The 18,912-nt window shown below is 41.7% G+C and overlaps 1 protein-coding gene across 2 annotated transcripts in view; it reads left to right on the top strand.

Annotated features, from left to right (window-relative positions):
* The window catches only part of LOC132572521 (netrin-4-like), a 97,236-nt gene that overhangs the window by 76,091 nt on the left and 2,233 nt on the right, over positions 1 to 18,912 (top strand). Inside the window, exons 6-9 of one of the 2 annotated variants that reach the window (XM_060239661.1) lie at positions 7,971 to 8,184; positions 9,956 to 10,092; positions 11,187 to 11,255; positions 13,190 to 13,360. In XM_060239661.1, coding sequence (XP_060095644.1) covers positions 7,971 to 8,184; positions 9,956 to 10,092; positions 11,187 to 11,255; positions 13,190 to 13,360 — 591 coding nt within the window. The remainder of the gene's footprint in view (positions 1 to 7,970; positions 8,185 to 9,955; positions 10,093 to 11,186; positions 11,256 to 13,189; positions 13,361 to 18,912) is intronic. The other variant, XM_060239662.1, reaches the window with a different exon arrangement.

Here is an 18,912-nt window from a genome sequence, read left to right as displayed (position 1 = left end):
GCTTAAACTGCCTGTTCACAGCCCTTCATCTGTTTCTGCTCTTTTGTGTTTGCCTGTTCTGAATACTAGTGCTGGCTCAGCCCCCCTGGCCCCCTGCTCACCAACTTTTAACCTTTCATGAAAGCAGACTGAATGAGGAGCTGCCTTGCTAACCCATTGGGGTGCCCCACCATGTTGCATGACACCTAAGGATTTCTCTTGTAGTTTTTCTTCCACTCTGAGAAGTCTTGGTGAAAGCAAACCTTTGTAAAAGTCACTGTTCCAGAAGATTAAGTTTCAAGTAGAGCAGCTGAAAGATTCTGTGTCCAAGTTCTGTAGTCTGACAGTAAAACAAAGGTTCTGTAACCAGCATGTTGTATTATTAGACACTCACTGAAGGAAGAAACCTTAGAGAACAACAAAGTAAAACTTTTTGAAGAATCAACCTGTGCAAATCATAGAACAGTCTACTGGAGTGAAATTGGATCTCTGTTCTCCTTAGTGCTCACTTTCCTCTCAGTTCTTTAATCCCAAACATTCTCTTCAAAATTCACCTGATGTGAAGTTTTCACAAGATATTCTCTGAATGTTTGCTGAATATTTACCATCTGTATGTGATATTTGGACAAGATTTTATTTTAATCATTGATGCTTGAGGTGTAGTGGTATTTTAATTCAGACACAATTTAGGTACCTAATGATACCCTTGCATCAAGAAACATACAGGCATACAAAATGTCGACAAGGTGCTCACTTCTGCTAGCAACAGAATGTCATATACATATCAGAACTTGTAGTAATTTCTATAATGCTGATGTATTTTTGGTATACCAAAAATCATACTACAGAATTTCAGACTGTTATATAATTCCATTAGCACAAAAGCAAAAATGTACTCCTTAGAGTACAAAGGCTCTTTAGAAAGCATGAGAGTCATGGAGTAAAATGACAGGTCCTCTTGTGGATCAAAAACTGGCTGAGTAATAGGAAGCAGAGAGTGAGTATAAATGGGCAGTCTTCGCAGTGGAGGACGGTAAGCAGTGGGGTGCCACAGGGCTCGGTACTGGGTCCCATGCTCTTTAACTTGTTCATAAATGATTTAGAGTTGGGAGTGAGCAGTGAAGTGGCCAAGTTTGCGGATGACACTAAATTGTTCAGGGTGGTGAGAACCAGAGAGGTTTGTGAGGAACTCCAAAGGGATCTGTTGAGGCTGGGTGAGTGGGCGTCAATGTGGCAGATGCGGTTCAGTGTGGCCAAGTGCAAAGTAATGCACATTGGGGCCAAGAATACCAGCTACAAATACAAGTTGATGGGGGTGTGAACTGGCAGAGACTGACCAAGAGAGAGATCTTGGGGTTGTGGTAGATAACTCACTGAAAATGTCAAGACAGTGTGTGCTTGCAATAAAAAAGGCCAACGCCATGCTGGGAATTTTTAGGAAGGGAATTGAAAATAAATTAGCCAGTATCATAATGCCCTTGTATAAATCGATGGTGCGGTCTCATTTGGAGTACTGTGTGCAGTTCTGGTCGCCGCACCTCAAAAAGGATATTATAGCATTGGAGAAAGTCCAGAAAAGGGCAACTAGAATGATTAAAGGGCTGGAACACTTTCCCTAGGAAGAAAGGTTGAAACGCTTGGGACTCTTTAGCTTGGGGGTGACATGATAGAGGTTTACAAGATAATACATGGGATGGAGAAAGTAGAGAAAGAAGTACTTTTCTCCCTTTCTCACAATGCAAGAACTCGTGGGCATTCGATGAAATTGCTGAGCAGACAGGTTAAAACGGATAAAAGGAAGTACTTCTTCACCCAAAGGGTGATTAACATGTGGAATTCACTGCCACAGGAGTGGCCACTGTGTGACACAGAGTGTTGGTTTGGCCTGATCCAACATGGCTTCTCTTATGTTCTTATGTTTTTACCCTTACCAGCTGATGATGACCACATCTCTTGATTAAACTATAGGACAAAAAGTGTGTCTTTTCTCTTGGGAAATGCACAGAAAGCAATGAGGATCTTACTGCTTTCTAAATGGCTTTGAAGCACAGCACAGTCAGAAGAAAGTTAATTCTCATTCCCAACTCATCTTGCATCTGATCTCATTCTCTGATGATCACATTTTTTTTTACTACCAGGGCCAGCCAAACTTTACAGATCCCACCCGTTACTTTAGCCTCTGCTCTGGAAATATATAAATGTCCAATGAAGCAAAAATGCATCTAGTGCTGTCCCTTTACCACTGCTGGTGTTTGATCATATACATATATTATTATTATTATTATTATTATTATTATTATTATTATTATTATTATTATTATTATTATTATTATTATTATTATTATTATTATTATTATATTTTATTTATTTATTTTGGTGTTTTGTGTGTGTGAACTTCTGGTGACTGACCCCTACTGGGGACCTGGAGGATATTCAGGAAGGTGGCTGAATAAAGCCTGCCTCTGCCTCCAGCTCTGGTATTGCAAGGAGGTCTCCCATCCAAGTACTTGCCAGAGTTGGCCCTGCTCAGCTTCTGAGATCTGACTAGATTGGGCTTGCCTGGGCTGTCCTGTTCAGGGCACATTAACCAATGTTGTATTCCACGTGATACTAAAGAACCTTTGATTGTATCCTGCCTTACTTATATGTGCACATGTATGCACAGAAAAAGTATCAAAGTTGTTTGTGTATTTGTATACATTCTAACCAGGCTAGGTTTTATATTTAAATCAGCAACTTAAATTCCTCAAGTGTTTTGAGGAACAAACTAGTTGTCATGCAAGATATCCCACAATAATGTTTTGATGATGGGAAAGACCACTGTGGGAGGGAGTGTTTAACCTTTTCTCAGGTACCACTTTCAGGATTTAAATAGCCCCAGCCCTATGTGATTCATTCTTTTTTTTTCTTGGCACACTTTCTATGGATGGAAAAGCTTGAAAAGAAAGGGTTAAATGCTCCCTTCCCCCAGTGACTCTTCCCAGCTCTTCAAGGCAAACACACGAGACTACTAATTAGCTTTCCCCCCTAATAAAATAAAAATTGAGACTCTTAATCACAGATCTCTGGTGTCAAATCTAGTTTGACTACTAAGTATCATCAGCAATATCACATAAGACAGGGACGAGGGGGGGACGGTGGCTCAGAGGTAGAGCATCTGCTTGGGAACCAGAAGGTCCCAGGTTCAATCCCTGGCATCTCCAAAAAAGGGTCCAGGCAAATAGGTGTGAAAAACCTCAGCTTGAGACCCTGGAGAGCCGCTGCCAGTCCGAGAAGACAACACTGACTTTGATGGACCAAGGGTCTGATTCAGTATAAGGCAGCTTCATATGCTCATAAGAAAGTCTCTACCCTGTCAGGTAGACAGGACTTGCATCCTAAGATACCCTTGACTGTTCTTTAATTAGCATCAAATAACTAACTCTTCATATGTGCCCCATCATATCCTGAGAATTGAGATGTGCCGATAACTGATGTATATAGCTTATTTGGCTAAGAAGACTGGTAGCCATGTTTGTTTGTAGCAGTAGAAAAGTGCAAGAGTCCCATATAGCGTTGACAAATGTGAGAAAAAGAACCCTAATTTCAGAACATCGTAGTCACTCATTTGGTTGTCAGGGTGCCTGGAGATCCAACTCACACACATCTGCCAGGAAAACATGGATTTTGTCTACCAAACTGTAAAAGACTTATGTGGATACTAACAGCCACAATGTTGCAGCAGCACTCCATGCCTCTGGAAGAGTGCTAACCAGGAGAACAGATGGGTTTCCAGTCCCTCCGGGCGATCACCATCTCAGCCGTTGCAGCGGAAGAAGTTGCGCCACCAGGAACTGTCCAGGCAAGCCTTGCCATGTGAGTCCAGAACTGAGGGAGGCGGAGGAACCCGAGCTGACTCGGGAAACATCGAGAAATCCCGCATTGAGCATGTTCTGCGAAGAATTTGGCTTCAACCCAGACATTCTCGATAAAAGGAGGGGTGGGAAGAATAATGATTGCCGCCAGGCACTCTCTATCTCTCCCTTCACGAGGGCATGCACCTACCTAGTAGAGATGTGAAAGAAGATCCTCCTCTACCCCCAGCATAAGAAGCTTATCGAGGGAGGGAGAAGAATAGAAGACTCAAGGTTAAATAGTGGCCAGGAAACAAATGTATTAGAATACTTATAGGGGAATAATGTGCAAATTCAACTTGTAACCATGAATGCTGATATAATTGTGTACTTTTCTAATTAATTATTGATATAATTGTGTATTTTTCCAATCAATTATTGTTATTTATCTTGCTTGAATAGCAGCAATGATTTTATGAAATCACCCTTTTATACCAATGATTATGAAAATTGCAACCCTGTGTCAAAAATACTGTATGCTGAACAATGTTGCCAATGTTAGTTGCCACCACATCATAGTATTTGAGGAAGTAGCCTTCGGCCCATTGGATACTGTATTTTCAAAGGTTTTTTTTAGTACTTTAGCTTAGTGGCTCTAGCCTTTTAGATAGGAGGTACACCGCGCTTCATACTTGGCTCTCAATGGGAACATCGGCTGTCAAGATCAGCTGTGGACTTTGTTGTTATTCAAGACCTCATCTCCATTCGGTGACGTAAGTCTTGAAGGGGGGAAATTGTGAGGAAAAGACCCCTAATTTCAGAACATCATAGTCACCCGTTTGGTTGTCAAGGTGCCTGGAGACCCAACTCACACACATCTGCCAGGAAAACATGGATTTTGTCTACCAGACTGTAAGGGGCTTATGTGAGTACTAACAGCCACAACATTGCAGCAGCACTCTGTGTCTTTGGAAGAGTGCTAACCAGGAGAACAGATGGGTTTCCAGTCGCTCCCTGAGATCACCATCTCAGCTATTGCCGCGGAAGAAGTTGCGCCGCCAGGAATTGTCCGGGCAAGCCGTTTCCAGCCTTGACCATAGAATCCATATGGGAAGGCTAACATCACCAGCATATATCTTCCCGCAGTGCCAGACTCCATTACAGCGGAGCGGGAGGCTCACGTACTCAACAGATGTCACCTATGCATAAGGCAATCAAGCTTATCTTAGGTGTGGATCCTGCCAGACTGCATAAGCCTTTGTCCAACAGAACCCAAGACAAAGGATAGTGCCAGTAGAGGAATGAAGAAGAGAATGAACATCTTCACCCAGAGCCAAGTTTCTTTGTATAGATTGGGTGTTACCTTAGGTAGCAATTTGGCCATCTATTGTCACCTTTTAGATAAGTTTTGATTGTCTTTTAATCACCTCCACCCCAAATAATTTGTCCCATTCTTTCCCTTAATGGTCATCCTGGAGCCTCCCCCTTTGGCCCATTGTTACCTGGAAGACCAATCAGGTAACCAGGGCCAAGTCTGCTCATTGGCCAGGTATGGGCATCCTATCAGGTGCCCCCAATAAACAGGCTATTGGCTACTGCATAAGGCCAGCCCTTATGGTCATTGAGGAGCCTCCCCTTTTTCTGAGGTCATGTACCAGCTGACCACCTCTTATCCGCCCCTGTACCTCCCATCCCCTAAGGGCTCAAGGTAGTCCTTATAACCTGTGACCCAGCTCCCCACAGGTGTGCATCTAGCCGCACCCCATCTCTGCTGTTTAGATACATCCCCGATTCTTGGCCAGTGGAGGGTCCCTTCCCCCTAGTCCTCGTTTGTCGCCATTGGAGCCTTCCTTGAAGACTACGATCGGTAATTATCTCCCTGTTTGTCCATTTTTATGCATTTCTCTCCATTTTTATTAGGACTGTATGTGTGTTGTATGTATCCATTACCTTGTATGTGTGTTCTATGTTTTTCTGTAATAAATTTTTAATTGTTTTACTTAATTAGTGTCCTTGGTAAATTTAGCAATAATTTCTGGAAGTGGAATCCTGTATACATAGATTCTAGATCCTTTTTAAGCCAAAGGTGCCCACCTGTCAATTCCCCAACCTCTTTTGAGGGCATTTTGGCTTACACAAGTCCTTTTCATCCCCCAGTGGGGGACAGTTGAGTGTGCGCCACGCGACGAAATAACGTTGCCAGAAAATGACATCATCAAAATGGTGGCGCCCGTGCAGGGCTGCTCTAGTCGCTTCCGGGAAAACTCTGTTTTTCCAGATGCTCTAGCCTTTTGGGAGGTTAAAACTCTGGCACCTATTGCACCATAGTTTTGCCTCCCAAATGGCTAGAGCGTCCAAGAAAACCACAGAGTTTTCCTGGAAACGCCTAGAGCGGCCCTGCACGAGGCGCCACCATTTTGATTATGTCACTTCCGGGTGACGTCATTGCGCCAGCGATGCGGAGGGAGGTTCCCCGCCGGTCCAACGTGGGCCGGCGGGTTGAGAACCTCCCAGGCAGGAGATTCCCCACCCAGATCAGGGGGTTGGCAGCCCTAGTCCCATAGCACCTTTAGGACTAACAACATTTTTGGCAGGTTATGAGCTTTCCTGTGTACAGCTCAGTTCTTCAGATACTTGGCTAAGAAGCTTCTTGCTAAATATGCACTTGTTTTGATGCTGGAAAATACCAAAGAGGAAAATAACAAATTTGTCACAGCAAATTGTACAGATGTTTATGGAATGAGCAATGTGGTTCTCAGCTCTACTGTGAGAAGGAAGGAAGAAATACTTTGGGGGGGTGGGATCAAAACCTCTCCCTGTCTCTTCAGTGGGCACTAGGTTAGGGGGAGAAAGCAAATGCAAAAGCTGAATGAAATACTTTATTAATCCCTAGAGAAAGCCTGCTTTAAGAGTGCTCTTCCATCCAGAGCAAAGTTTCTCTGTTAAGCTGCAACAGGCCCTCAGGCTCCCAAGAAGAAAAGAGAACTGGACTCTGCTCAGACTCAGAAGGAATCTCTCAGCATTAGTCATAATAATCAAGCACATTCCCTCTTAATCACCAGTGGGAGGGGGGGAATGTGTTGTATAACAATTTGATGCTAGCCAAGGCCCTCTTTGCTGACTTCCTGTGCATAGGCATTCCTATAAAATATGAGAATTCTTAGCCAGAATTGTAACATGTAAATATGAGATGGTCTGTTATTTCATATCATCTGTCAGATTGCTTACTTCTGATCTTTTTTAGTACTCATTTGGTACCAATGGCCTGAGGCTGAATGACAGCTAGACTGCACACACGTTTGTTTGGGTGGCTGCAGTCCAGTGCACAGTTAGGTTGTTTAAATTCCATTGACTTCAGGGAGATTTAAGCAGCTTAACTGTAGAGTACAGAGGCAGCTGAGGATTGTACCTTCCAGTTCAGCCAATTCAGGTCATGTCACAGAACTGACATGGGAAAAAGAGTTAGAATTGATTGTCAATAAAAGAAGAGGTTTCTAGAGGCCAGGTCTACCCAAATTGAAAATAATGGCCTTTTAAAGTCTGAAGGGCAAATATGCTCCTGAACAGCAGGGGGTGCTGTAAATAATGGACAGTAGACCCATTCTCCAGATTTAAAGGCCAAGTTTACTTCCTATTAAAACTAATGCCCCTTTAAAGTTTAAAGGGGAATTACTTTTAAGTTTGAAGAGCCACTAGTTTCAATGGGAGGTAGACCTGGTCTCTGAATTTGGATGCCTAGTTTACTACTAATTGAAAATAATGCCTCTTTAAGTACACATCCCTAGTCATAGATAACACCTTGGATGTTACACATACAAGGCAAGTGATTTACCACTGGACTATAGTGTCTTTCCAAAACTTATTGGTACCTCTTTTTGATCATTTTGGGCTGTGCTAGAAAACTTTCAGGGGAATCCTATGCAGAGTTATCCCAGTTGAAACCCATTGAAATAAATGGCTTCAGATGAGAATGCCTCTATATAGGATTGTGCAGGTAATTGCTCCACTAAGAATGTTTCATGTAAAGAGGATGGTTAGTACGTTTCTTATTGGGCATTATACATACTGCATTTAAGAACTTTTTGGCTGCAGAAATTCTGTTTATGTAGATGACTGTGAGGTTTTAATCTCAGTTGTATTCCATACCTTCTCATTTAGTTTGCTCCTGTCAGCCAGTGGGCTCAGTGAACACAGCCTTCAACCAGAGCTGGAGATGCCATCCAAAGACAGGCTTCTGCTTCTGCAAGCCAGGTGTTGCAGGGCCAAAATGTGACAGATGTCTCATGGGATACTGGGGCTTTGGAAAAAATGGCTGCCAACCTTGTGACTGTGCCAGGGACTGTGACAAGAACACTGGAGAGTGTCTTGATAGGTATGCAAACTCTCTTACTATAAACAGGTTTGGGTACGATTTCCTAGGCTTTTAAATCTAATTGAAAGAAGAGTCAAAGCTGGTCATATATTATCTACTATATGTGGTAAGCATGTGGCTGTCATGAGATCTTGGATCAGAAGTGTGCCTGGAATTCCATGCCGGACACTCAGTTCTCATGTGCATGGAGGTCAATTTGGATTGGGTTACATGGCAGATAGGAAGCCTTGTAAGCCATTTTCCCAACCAGAAATGGCTCCAGGAGCCACTACTTGCCCTGTTCAGGAAACTGTAGTGTAGCCATCAGTACATATAAGTTTTCCCATAGGGCAAGCAGCAATCTCTGGTGCCATTTCAAGTTAGAAAAATGGTGGAGATGGTGGAGGAAGAAGCTTCTCCCCATGTGTCATGATACCAGTCAGAACTGGGACAGTGCATGTCTGGGAATTAAGTTCCCAGCAAAGAACTCTGAAAAGAACTCTGCTGATAGTCCACGTGGAGGAAACATGGGGTTCGTAGTATGAATTGGCCCTCATAGAACCATGTTTATCATGTAATATGAGCTGGGAACTTTCTTGCCAGGTTTTAGTGCTTGATCAAAAGGTAGACTTACAGAATTGTCTGTTACAACAAATAAAGTCACAGCTCCAATATGCATAGCTGCACATCCCCGTGGTGGAAAAATTTAGGTTGGTTCTTTATGAAACACTCACTGACTACAAGCCCCAGGATGCTTTGCAGAACACAGAACACAGCTGCCTGGGGAGTATAAGTTAGGACATTAAAGGTAGAATAAGGCCATTCAGATGGGAGGGGGATAGAAAGGAGCATCATTGAATCAGTTTATCAAGATTTTCTCTCTGGACATTATCAATTAGTCCAGATGGCATCAAAGTGTACTGGACATTAACACTTAAGTACTTTTGTACTCTACACTTAAGTACTTTTGTTCTCTAGTTGTTGAGGGATATGTAAAAACAATGACCCTATAAACAAATTATTTATACTTAGAGATTCTTTGATGGTAACTGGTTCACACATTCAGTATATAAGGACTGGATTTCACACCATTCGTTGCTGTCATGTCAGAGAGCTGAATTGCTCTCTGGGGTGTTAGCCAATTATCTTTTAGAGATCTCCTTTAGAGAACTTAAACTTTTGTAATACTTTTGGGATTTAGAAGATGCAATGTTTAAAGGACTTAGATTTTAAAGGTAATATAAGGTATAGTTTATAAGTTGTATGACCTGAGAACTGGAGATTGTTTTTTTCCTCTCCACTGTATTTGGGTACATGTAGAAATAAAAGCTATTGTATGTTTAAGCAACACTGTGAGCTGGGCTTTAGTCTCATGAATTTAGCTGCTGGGAACAACATTTGTTGTGAGAAGTACTGGTAAGTCTTGTGATTGGTTAGAGTTGGGGAGTTTAAAGGTAACAAAGACATTGTTCCACAATAATCCTGAGGTTTCCAGAAAGTTTAGAATCGCTGCTGATTTCTGTGGTGCTGATCATCGAAATAGTAAATGGATAAGAGTTATTCCTCTGGATAAAGACAACATTGTCTTCAATTTGATACAGCAAATGTTGCTGCAGTGCTGAGCTGGATCACTCTAGGGGTCTTTTCCAGCCTATAGAATTGTATGTTTCCATGTAACAGTCAGCAAGCAATTGGCAATGACAAATGTTAAGTGTTTAGGCTGCCACTGGTAATCATTATATCCTATGATCTGCACACCTTTTTTGCTTTTTTTCCCTTCCCCTCTTCCCAGTTATGACAATCAGCATTTTTTTGATGTTCCTATTGGTGGGAGAATCCCTGACCTCATCCAAACCCAAGTCAATGAAAGTGAAGATGAATGGCAATGGAATGAACATGTGCAGGGATTTTCTGCATTAAGACATCCAGGTATTAAGTTGTGTTCTAACTGGTGAGCGTCTATTAGCACTTTTACACCTGATGTACAAGTTTTTAGAAATATGGTTTCCTGTGCCTGACCACTGAATATGCTATAAAATGCGTAGAATTCCAACAAGCAATCATACTTAGGAACTGAATGGGACTACTAAGTGAGTATATGGGTTAGAGTAGCAGAACGTCTAGACATCATCATTACAGTTATTGGACACTTATGCCATAAGCAGTTGTCTATAACCGCTCAAGAATATATAGTTAAGGATGGTGATTCTGTTTCTTTCCTGAATCCATTACACAACTCCTCTGGAGGCTGAGACAGTTCACCAGGGGGTAATAGTAGATATTCTGAGCCATTCAAAAAAGGCCTGTCCCCCCCCCCCCCCCGCAAACACACTTGGACGTTAGTGTAGTACATAAAAAATTGCCAGATTTTACAAGTGGAAGAAAACTGATCAAATTGTGCAGAGTGAATTTAATGTAGTGTTTCTTCTATCGTATAACTTGGCCTTTTAGAAACCAAATCTGATATTTTGAAAAAGGACTTGTATTCCTGGGTAGAAGTTCTCATGGAATAGGTGTACAGCCATAGTAGAATGATGAGTTCTGCTAAGTTAAATTACAGCCTTCAAATGTTAAATTTACTCACATTTCTAAATAGTATCCATCAAAATCATTGAGGCTTGCTTCAGCTAAACATGCGTGGGACCAAATTGTTCGCTTTGCCAGGTGCTGAATTCCCTTAATTTTTTGGATTTATTTGAGTGTTTATCAGGGTTTTTTTGTGAGCGGAACTCATTTGCATATTAGCCACACACCCCTGATGTAGCCAATTCTCCTGGAGCTTACAGTAGGCCCTGTACTAAGAGCCCTGTAAGCTCCTGGAGGATTGACTACATCAGGGGTGTATGGCCTAATATGCAAAGGAGTTCCTGCTAAAAAAAAAGCCCTGGTGTTTGTAAATTTTATGATATTTTATTGTTTTCTTTTAAGCCATTTGGAACATTGATTTTTAAAAAATAATAATTTGATTCCCCTCTCCTCTTTCATAATTTCTTCGACATATTGACCCGTGATTCCATGCCTAGAAAAGTGTGTATGCAAAGAAAGAATTCTAGGAAGTGTCACCAATTTCTGCCAAATGAAATATGCATATGGTGAGTGATGTGAAATATCTTATTTTATTTAAATGGGAGAGACTACTGAAGCACTAGAACTCTTCCCTGTTGCTCTCTGCCTTCCAAAAAAAGTCAAACTCTGCACCTAGAAAGCTCAGGTTGTACACTCCACCATCAGTCAAGGTTGTGTGACTTCTCTTGGCCCATGCAGTCTGTCTCATACTTCTATCATGTGATGGCTCATCCATTGGCTAGCTATTAATTTACTGCTAAGGCCCCTAGGCTGAAATCTTAGGTCCATAAGCTTGCCTGCACAGTTGGTGGCTTCTTTTAGGACTTCTATACATGCTTGCTTATGGTAAGAACTGCATATATAAACTAAACCAGGGGTTGTTTTGTAGAAAAATAGGTGGTGGAGCTCATTAGCATAATCATTAGCATATGTTAACTTCCCCCCCCCCAGCCAAAAGAAAGCCGACACAAGGAAGGAGAGCTCTGGGCAAGCAAAACCTGCTTGGGCTGGCTAGAGATCCAGTCATCCCAAGCAGGCCTTGCTAACCTGGGGCTCTCCTGGTCCACCCGCCCCCAGTCAAAAGGCCAGTAAGCCACCCGCTGCCCAAAATCACATAAGAAGTGGAGAATGGATGGTGTGGGTTTCTCCAGGGCTTAATAAGGGCTGCTGGGGGTGTGGCAATGCTCCTGATGGCTGGCTGCCTGCTCTCCTAATCCAGGGATTGTTATGTAGCTGTACCTACTGTTCAATGTACAAGGTAGGTGAGGAGGAAGAGGGGGAACCCTCAGAAAGGTTTAGGAGCTATGCTCCTGTGAGCTCCTGCTGAATCTGAGGCCTGAACTAAACTATAAACTAAAGACTGGAGGCAATAAGCTAGTTGGTGCCAACAGCTCAACTACATTTTACATTTAGTTCATTGTTAATTTCCATATTTTGTATTTGTGTGTTTATATGTATTTGTCAGGGTGAATAGTCCATCGTTTCAAAGTCATATAATTGTGATTGCAATTATTAATTGTTGATATTGCTATTCCATATGTCATCACCATACCCTGCTCCATGAGTGGATATTGCAACCCAGGCAACCCATCTATTATACATATCTTGGTGTTCATCTGTCTTGCTCTGAGCAATTTATATATGATTCCCAAGCAGCCTCCTATGCAGGTAGCTTGCAGGACCAGTCATGCTTAGCTTCAACAGTAGAACAGCATCATGAGACTTCAGACCATTCAGATGCTTTGACAGGTAACATCTGATCCACACAGCTATGATCCACATAGCCATGACATAAAATATTCAAATACAAATTGTGAAACTTGGCTTATCTTGCATTCATTACCAAATGCAAAGTTTTATTCCAAACACTACCGTTAGCTGTTGAAGAATTTTGAACATTTTATTAAAAAGGATGATGGCCAGAACTAGATTTCATACTGACCACCACCAGCAGCAGCAACAACAATAAAATGTCCTGAGATGCTTTTAGCCTCAGTGCGATGTGCAGAAATCAGCCACTGAAGCTTTTCACAATATGGATTTAAGCATTGATCCCTGCAATATTAAGCTGCTGTTAACAGCACAGGAACAAGAACTAGCAGAGAAGCTGGCAACCCAAAATAAAACTATTAGTGATGTATGAGGAGAAATCATTATATACAAAGAACACTACTGAAAGCTGGTAGAAAGGGGCTACACATATATAGAGGTGCCCCATTCTTTTTTGAAGTATCCCCGTTATCATGAGGGATATAAGCCTGACTGTTTTTAGAATTAAAAGCTAAAATGGCCAGAAATCCAAATTCGATTATAGGTCTCTGAAGACAAACACCCCTGCTAATAAGATGTTTCATATCCCACACAGTGGTGCCTCTATGGTCTGCCCATTAGCGCACAGTAATATACATTCAGTGGATGTTTGAGTGATATTAACACTATTTGCATTCTTGTTTTCTGGCAGTTATAAAAGCAAAGATCCTCTCAGCTCATGACAAAGGAACTCATGCTGAAGTCATAGTAAAAGTGAAAAAGGTTCTGAAATCAGGCAAAGTGAAAATCACTCGAAGTAACAGGAGCATCTATCCAGAGTCTTGGACCAACAGGGGATGTACATGCCCTATTCTTAATCCTGGTAAGGACTTTGTGTTTATGACATTGTTTCTCTGGGAAAGTGGTTTTTCTGCAGATTTCTTATCCAAAGACTACAATTAGCAGCTTCATCCAGTGTTTTGCAACATACTGTCCCTGCATGAAAAATCCATGGGCACAATCTGGTTTCTTTTGCACGTGAAGAATACCATGTGGAGGATCTCCTCATAGGACATACTGTAATTTGGTCCTCCTCATTTCACACTGTTACAAGGTGTGATCTGAAGGCACAAGATTCAGCAAACTAGGCACTCCACTTTACATTTCCAGAAGCAAGGTGGGATATCAGTATAATAAGTAAACACTATGGAGTGTACCACTTCTGTCTTGGACATGATAAATGTGTTCAAATGGTTCTGGCAAGCTGAGGCCACTCCTGCACCTCACTAACATGCACCCAGTGGCTTTTTGTGCACAGACTGTTCTCAGACTGAAAGCCAGCATAGTGTAATGGTTAGCATATTGTACTTAGACTAGGGAAACCCAGGTTCACATCACTCTCTCACAGCCTAACTAACCAGGAGATTGGCAAACACAGTTACAGGATCCCAGATAAGAGCTAACAGTCAGTGTTGATGATATGAAGTTAGATGAACCAGTACCTGACCTTCAATAAGGTAGTTTTGTAATATCCAGAATAGCTGTTACAGCATGTTTCAGAGCTTGGGAGCAACAGGTCACTGATGCATATAAATGAAGCACAGGAAACTGTGGCTCAAATAATTGATTAAAAACTCTACCTCAGAAAGTGAGTCCACTGGCTCACAAGGACACCAGCAAAGTGCATGAAACGAACAGATGGACTCTATCCCAATGGGTCTGCTTTTACTGCAAGGCTGTACCTACAGTAGATCTTTTAGTTGGCAATGGCTCTGTTTTGTTGTTTCAAGCAGCAGGCTGGAGCCCTTCTGACAAGTGGATCTACTCATGATGAGCAAGCTCTCCAAAGATTGCTGCTTCACACAATGCTTCCATTGTCTCTGTGGTGGTGTAAATTGCAAACTCACAGGAGGAGGGATAGTTTCCCCCTCTATCTCCCAGGGGAAAAGCCTCTTAATTCATGTGGGTTGCCCTATCACAAGTGGGTTCACATTTGTTCCATGTTAGGTCAGTGTGAGATAATGTTAAAAATAACTAGCCATATTAAAACAATGTATGATTTGCTTCAGATGACTGGTTGGGTTCTGTAGCATAACCAGCAGCAGAGAGGCAGAGAATTTTGCATTGTTTCTTCCAATTGAACTGCTGTGCTTGGAAATTAGATGCACCATGTTCTTCAAACCAAAGCCTGGGAACATTCTTTGGACCGTGTCTTTTCTTTAAAGACAGAGTAACCAGAGAATGCAAGTTTACTTTTGTGAGCCATTACATTAAAACGAACAGGCATGCACCATCAAGGTTAACACCTGTCTTGCCCTCTTCCCTTGATCAATTACTACCAAATAATTTACCTTGGTTTTTTTTTTAATCCTGTGACAAAGTTACTCACCCACACTAGCAGGGGCGGGGAGGGGGAAGGGAGCAGTGCATATATAATTTAATCAGTCGCCATAATTAGCAGGGGAAATACTTCTTCTGAATGCCTGTAATGATTCTGTCCTATTATGTTCTTTGAAACGCCTCTTTTAAATTTTCTATTTGTTTTGAGCTCCATGAAATAAGTCTGTAAGATTTTTCCCACCTGAACATTTAAAGTGGTTTCAATGTGGGATTGCTGTTCATGGTGCATTTGAGAATTCCACTGTCACCTGTGGCAAAAATGTTTTGCTGCCTTTTGATTTGCTTTAAAAACCTATAAATCCAGCTCATCCAGAAGCTATGGTGGGGGTAGTTTATTTAATTATTACCTTTTTAGCCCACCCTTCCTCTAAGGAGCTCAGAGTGGCCTACATGATCCTCCAGTACCTGTGTTTTATTCTAACACTGTCCCTCTGTTAGGTAGGTCAGGCCCAGGAGTGCCTAGTAAACTTCATGGCTGGGTGGGATTTGATCTGGTGCCTAAAGGTATTTGTAGAAATAATGGGAGTGGAGGAGCAAAATCTATTAATTGCAACTGCAGATCGAAGACATTCAAGGATGGGCTGTGGCTCAGCAGAAGAGCCTTAGTGTTGGATGCAGAAGCTTCTGTGTTCAGTCCTTGTCAACTATGGTTAAAAAGGCCAGGCAATAGGTGATGTGAAAGACCTCAGCCTGAGTAGTCTGTGTAAACAATACCGACTATGATGGACATGGTCTGATCCAGTAAAGGTAGCTTCATGTATGTTCAAAGAATAACCATGTAGATACTCATGCCCAGGTCTTCTTAGGCTGACATTCTAACCAGTACCCCACACTGGCTGTCATATGTACTGCATGAGATACGAAACTGTTCTCAAAATCATGGTCAGCACTTTTAAAACCCATTGTTTGTGCCTGGGCTGATGGTGCATTTGCACCATCCACCTCACTTCTCTGTGCAGCCCTTCCCTTTGATTCAGGAACATTTCACACCAGTCTTCACTCATGTCTGTCTTTCAGTAAACATTCTTTCTGCTTACACAAAAAGTACTGATCTCACAACGTTGTTAGCTGAACCAAAATGACATTTGATAGAGTACTGGACTTGTATTGGCAAGTTTGTGCCCGTACCAAAGGACTATATGCACTCCTATAAATTCATATTCTGTCATTTAAAAAATTAGTATTTGTGCAAAAGCATGTTTTGCTATTGAACTGGATGAAGCTGCATTAATGTTATTCAAGTAAATGTGTTAACACATGCATCATAGTCCCATATTATATTGTAGTTAAAATAGTGCTGGTTTATCAAAGATTTTGTTAAAATCAGCATGCAGTGTACACATAGCCAAGTGCAACAGTTGTTTTAGCAATAGCTATAGTACAAATTCAAATTACGTTACCATAAGTAACATTTGTAATATTTATATCTTACCCTTTACCCAAAGAGCTCAAGAGTTTATACATGAGATTATTCTATCATACCAAACCTGTGAGGTAGGTTATAGAAAGTGACTTCCCTGATGTCACACACTTAGGGCCTAAAATACACCTTTTACTTTTATAGCTCTGTCTTAAATCTGGTCAACAGGCAAATCTAGAAGTTACGTGCTTAGAACTCAGATCTTGGATGCATTTGGCTTGGAATCTAGCATTCAGGGAGGACTTAAGCCTTTCTCTATACCATATTCCTGACTTCAAATGGCCCCAGGGAGCTACTATTTGCCTAGCTGGGGAAGCTTACGTGCAGTCAGGGCTTTTTTTTTTTTTTTTTGTAGAAAAAGCCCAGCAGGAACTCATTTGCAGATCAGGGCCACACCCCCTGACACCACGCCAGCCAGAACCATGTTCCTGTGCATTCCTTCTCAAAAAAAGCACTGCCTGCAGTACATGTGCAGCCCATCCATGTATATTAATGGGCAAATAGATGCTCCACAGATTCATTTCTGATTGATAAAAGGCATAAGCCTCCTTTCCCCATTTTCCCTGGTTCAGATCAAAATTTAGCCCCTGAAAGCCAGGGAAATGAGGATGGAACTTCCCTGGTCTGCCCCAGGTCAAATGAGGTCAATGAGACCCTGGGACAGATCAGGGAAAAGTGTAATATTAGGCCCTGTTATAAGCTTTAAGTCTTTCAAGGTGAAGCCCAGTAATGATCCCTGCAGCACCCTGACTCTAAACTAGTGACATATGGATCAGAAACCTGTGAGACACTAATAATAATAATAATTTTGAATGCCCTTCTTGATAATCAGGCTCAGGATGCTTTACATCAGATACATACAAGTACAGATTAAAACCAGCATATCAGATTCCTAAAAAAACCAGATGGCATCAAAGTCCCCATAATGCTGTAATCATGTGGCACTATTTAACTTCCAGTTGTGCTGCTATCTCAAGTGGGGGTGGAGGTGAGAGTGCCAGGTTGAACTGTTGCTGCCCTCAACCAAATGCCACATCACAAATCACTACAATATTTATCGACACACATCACATGCTTCCCAAAGCTTTAATCCAGTTTGCGTGCACACCCCATTCTCTTTCTTTCTGGCAGTCCACAGAGTAGTGTTTCCTGTCCCTTTGTTTTCAGCAAGAGGAAAGGTGTCTTTGGGAAAGGACAAGGAAATAATCCACACTCGCCTCCACTAGTCCAGTCTGGCTCTGCAGTTGACAGTGCTTTCTGCTGTGCGCAGCAGTCTGGCTCCCGGCCCAACCGTCTCTGTGGCATTGTACTGTATGTTCTTCCCTGGCTGGTGACAGGAAGTTCATATCTAATCTCATGGCCTTACAGTTTAATCATAAAACTAAATTTATGGTGTGGTGCCATGGAATTACAACATGGATTTCTTTTTTAAAGACTTGCCTGCTTTCTATGCAAATAATAAAGACAGAAATATAGAAACAAATCAAAATAGCCTTCTAACCTCTATGCCCTATAGGTAAAAAGGGTTGGAAAGATCAACTGACTGGGTAAGAAACCCAATGACTGCCTATAATTTACCAAGTTATAAGGTTACCCTCATGTCTTGTATCGTTTACTGAATATCACACTGCAATATAGAAGTAAAACAGGAGTATGACTATGGACAGGCAGACAGAGTTGCATTTGGGTATCCATACACTCATCCCTGGTTTATCTGGCTATAGTAGAACATTTCTTTCTTTAGGAATAGATAGCACCTTTTCAAGTTTCCTTTCCAGTTCTTCTTTCCTCTTCCACTAACACAGCTACATGGAACTTTGCTGATAGTACATATGCTGTGATCTGCTGCTTTTGGTGCCCATGATGACTTTATTCAAATTTATTTCATTGGATTTGTGTCCTGCTCTCCCTGTATCGACTCAGAGCAGGTAACATCATGATTAAAAGGTTCAATACATAAGTACAATAAATATAATAAAATATCTAATAATATATGAGAAAATACAGTATATTATGAACTAACAATATAATCAAAGATGGTATAAAACTCGGGGGAGTAGTCTAAAAAGGGGAGGGAAAAATAAGAGAAGAGAAAGAGGAGGCCAAGCAAAGATTGTATGCATCACTGTCCTCAAGAATAGGCTGAGTGGAAAAACTCAGACCCGGCAACCCTAGAACAGCCCCGTTTAAGGTGCCTCTCACACCTGAAGGACAATTCTTCTAATCTGACAGGGGCTGTCTGCACTTGAAAAGATCCCAGTTGTGCATGAGGGGTGGGGTAATGTGCATTATTATGCCAGGAAAAATACAGGACTGGCATTTATTAAAGTTAATAGTCATCATGCCTCGGTTACATGGCACACACACAGATCACGCTGGCCGCCTTAGTCAGTTCATCAGCCAGTTGGAACACAAAGTACTGTAATAATTGTGTTTGTTTTGATTTTCAGCAGAAAATACTGGCTGGGAATAGAGGCCTTTGTTAGATATTTTAATAATCTTGTATCAGATGTGAATGTTTCATTTGGGGAACTGAACCTCAAAAATGAATAGTTGGAGTTTATACAGAACTCCTGTCTCTTTAAAATGGAAACATTTCATTATCAGACAGGGTT

Source organism: Heteronotia binoei, chromosome 5 (genome assembly GCF_032191835.1).
Source record: "Heteronotia binoei isolate CCM8104 ecotype False Entrance Well chromosome 5, APGP_CSIRO_Hbin_v1, whole genome shotgun sequence".
NCBI lineage: Eukaryota > Metazoa > Chordata > Lepidosauria > Squamata > Gekkonidae > Heteronotia > Heteronotia binoei.
Note: the sequence above shows the minus strand (reverse complement) of the source record. Positions and strands in the feature narration are given on the sequence as shown.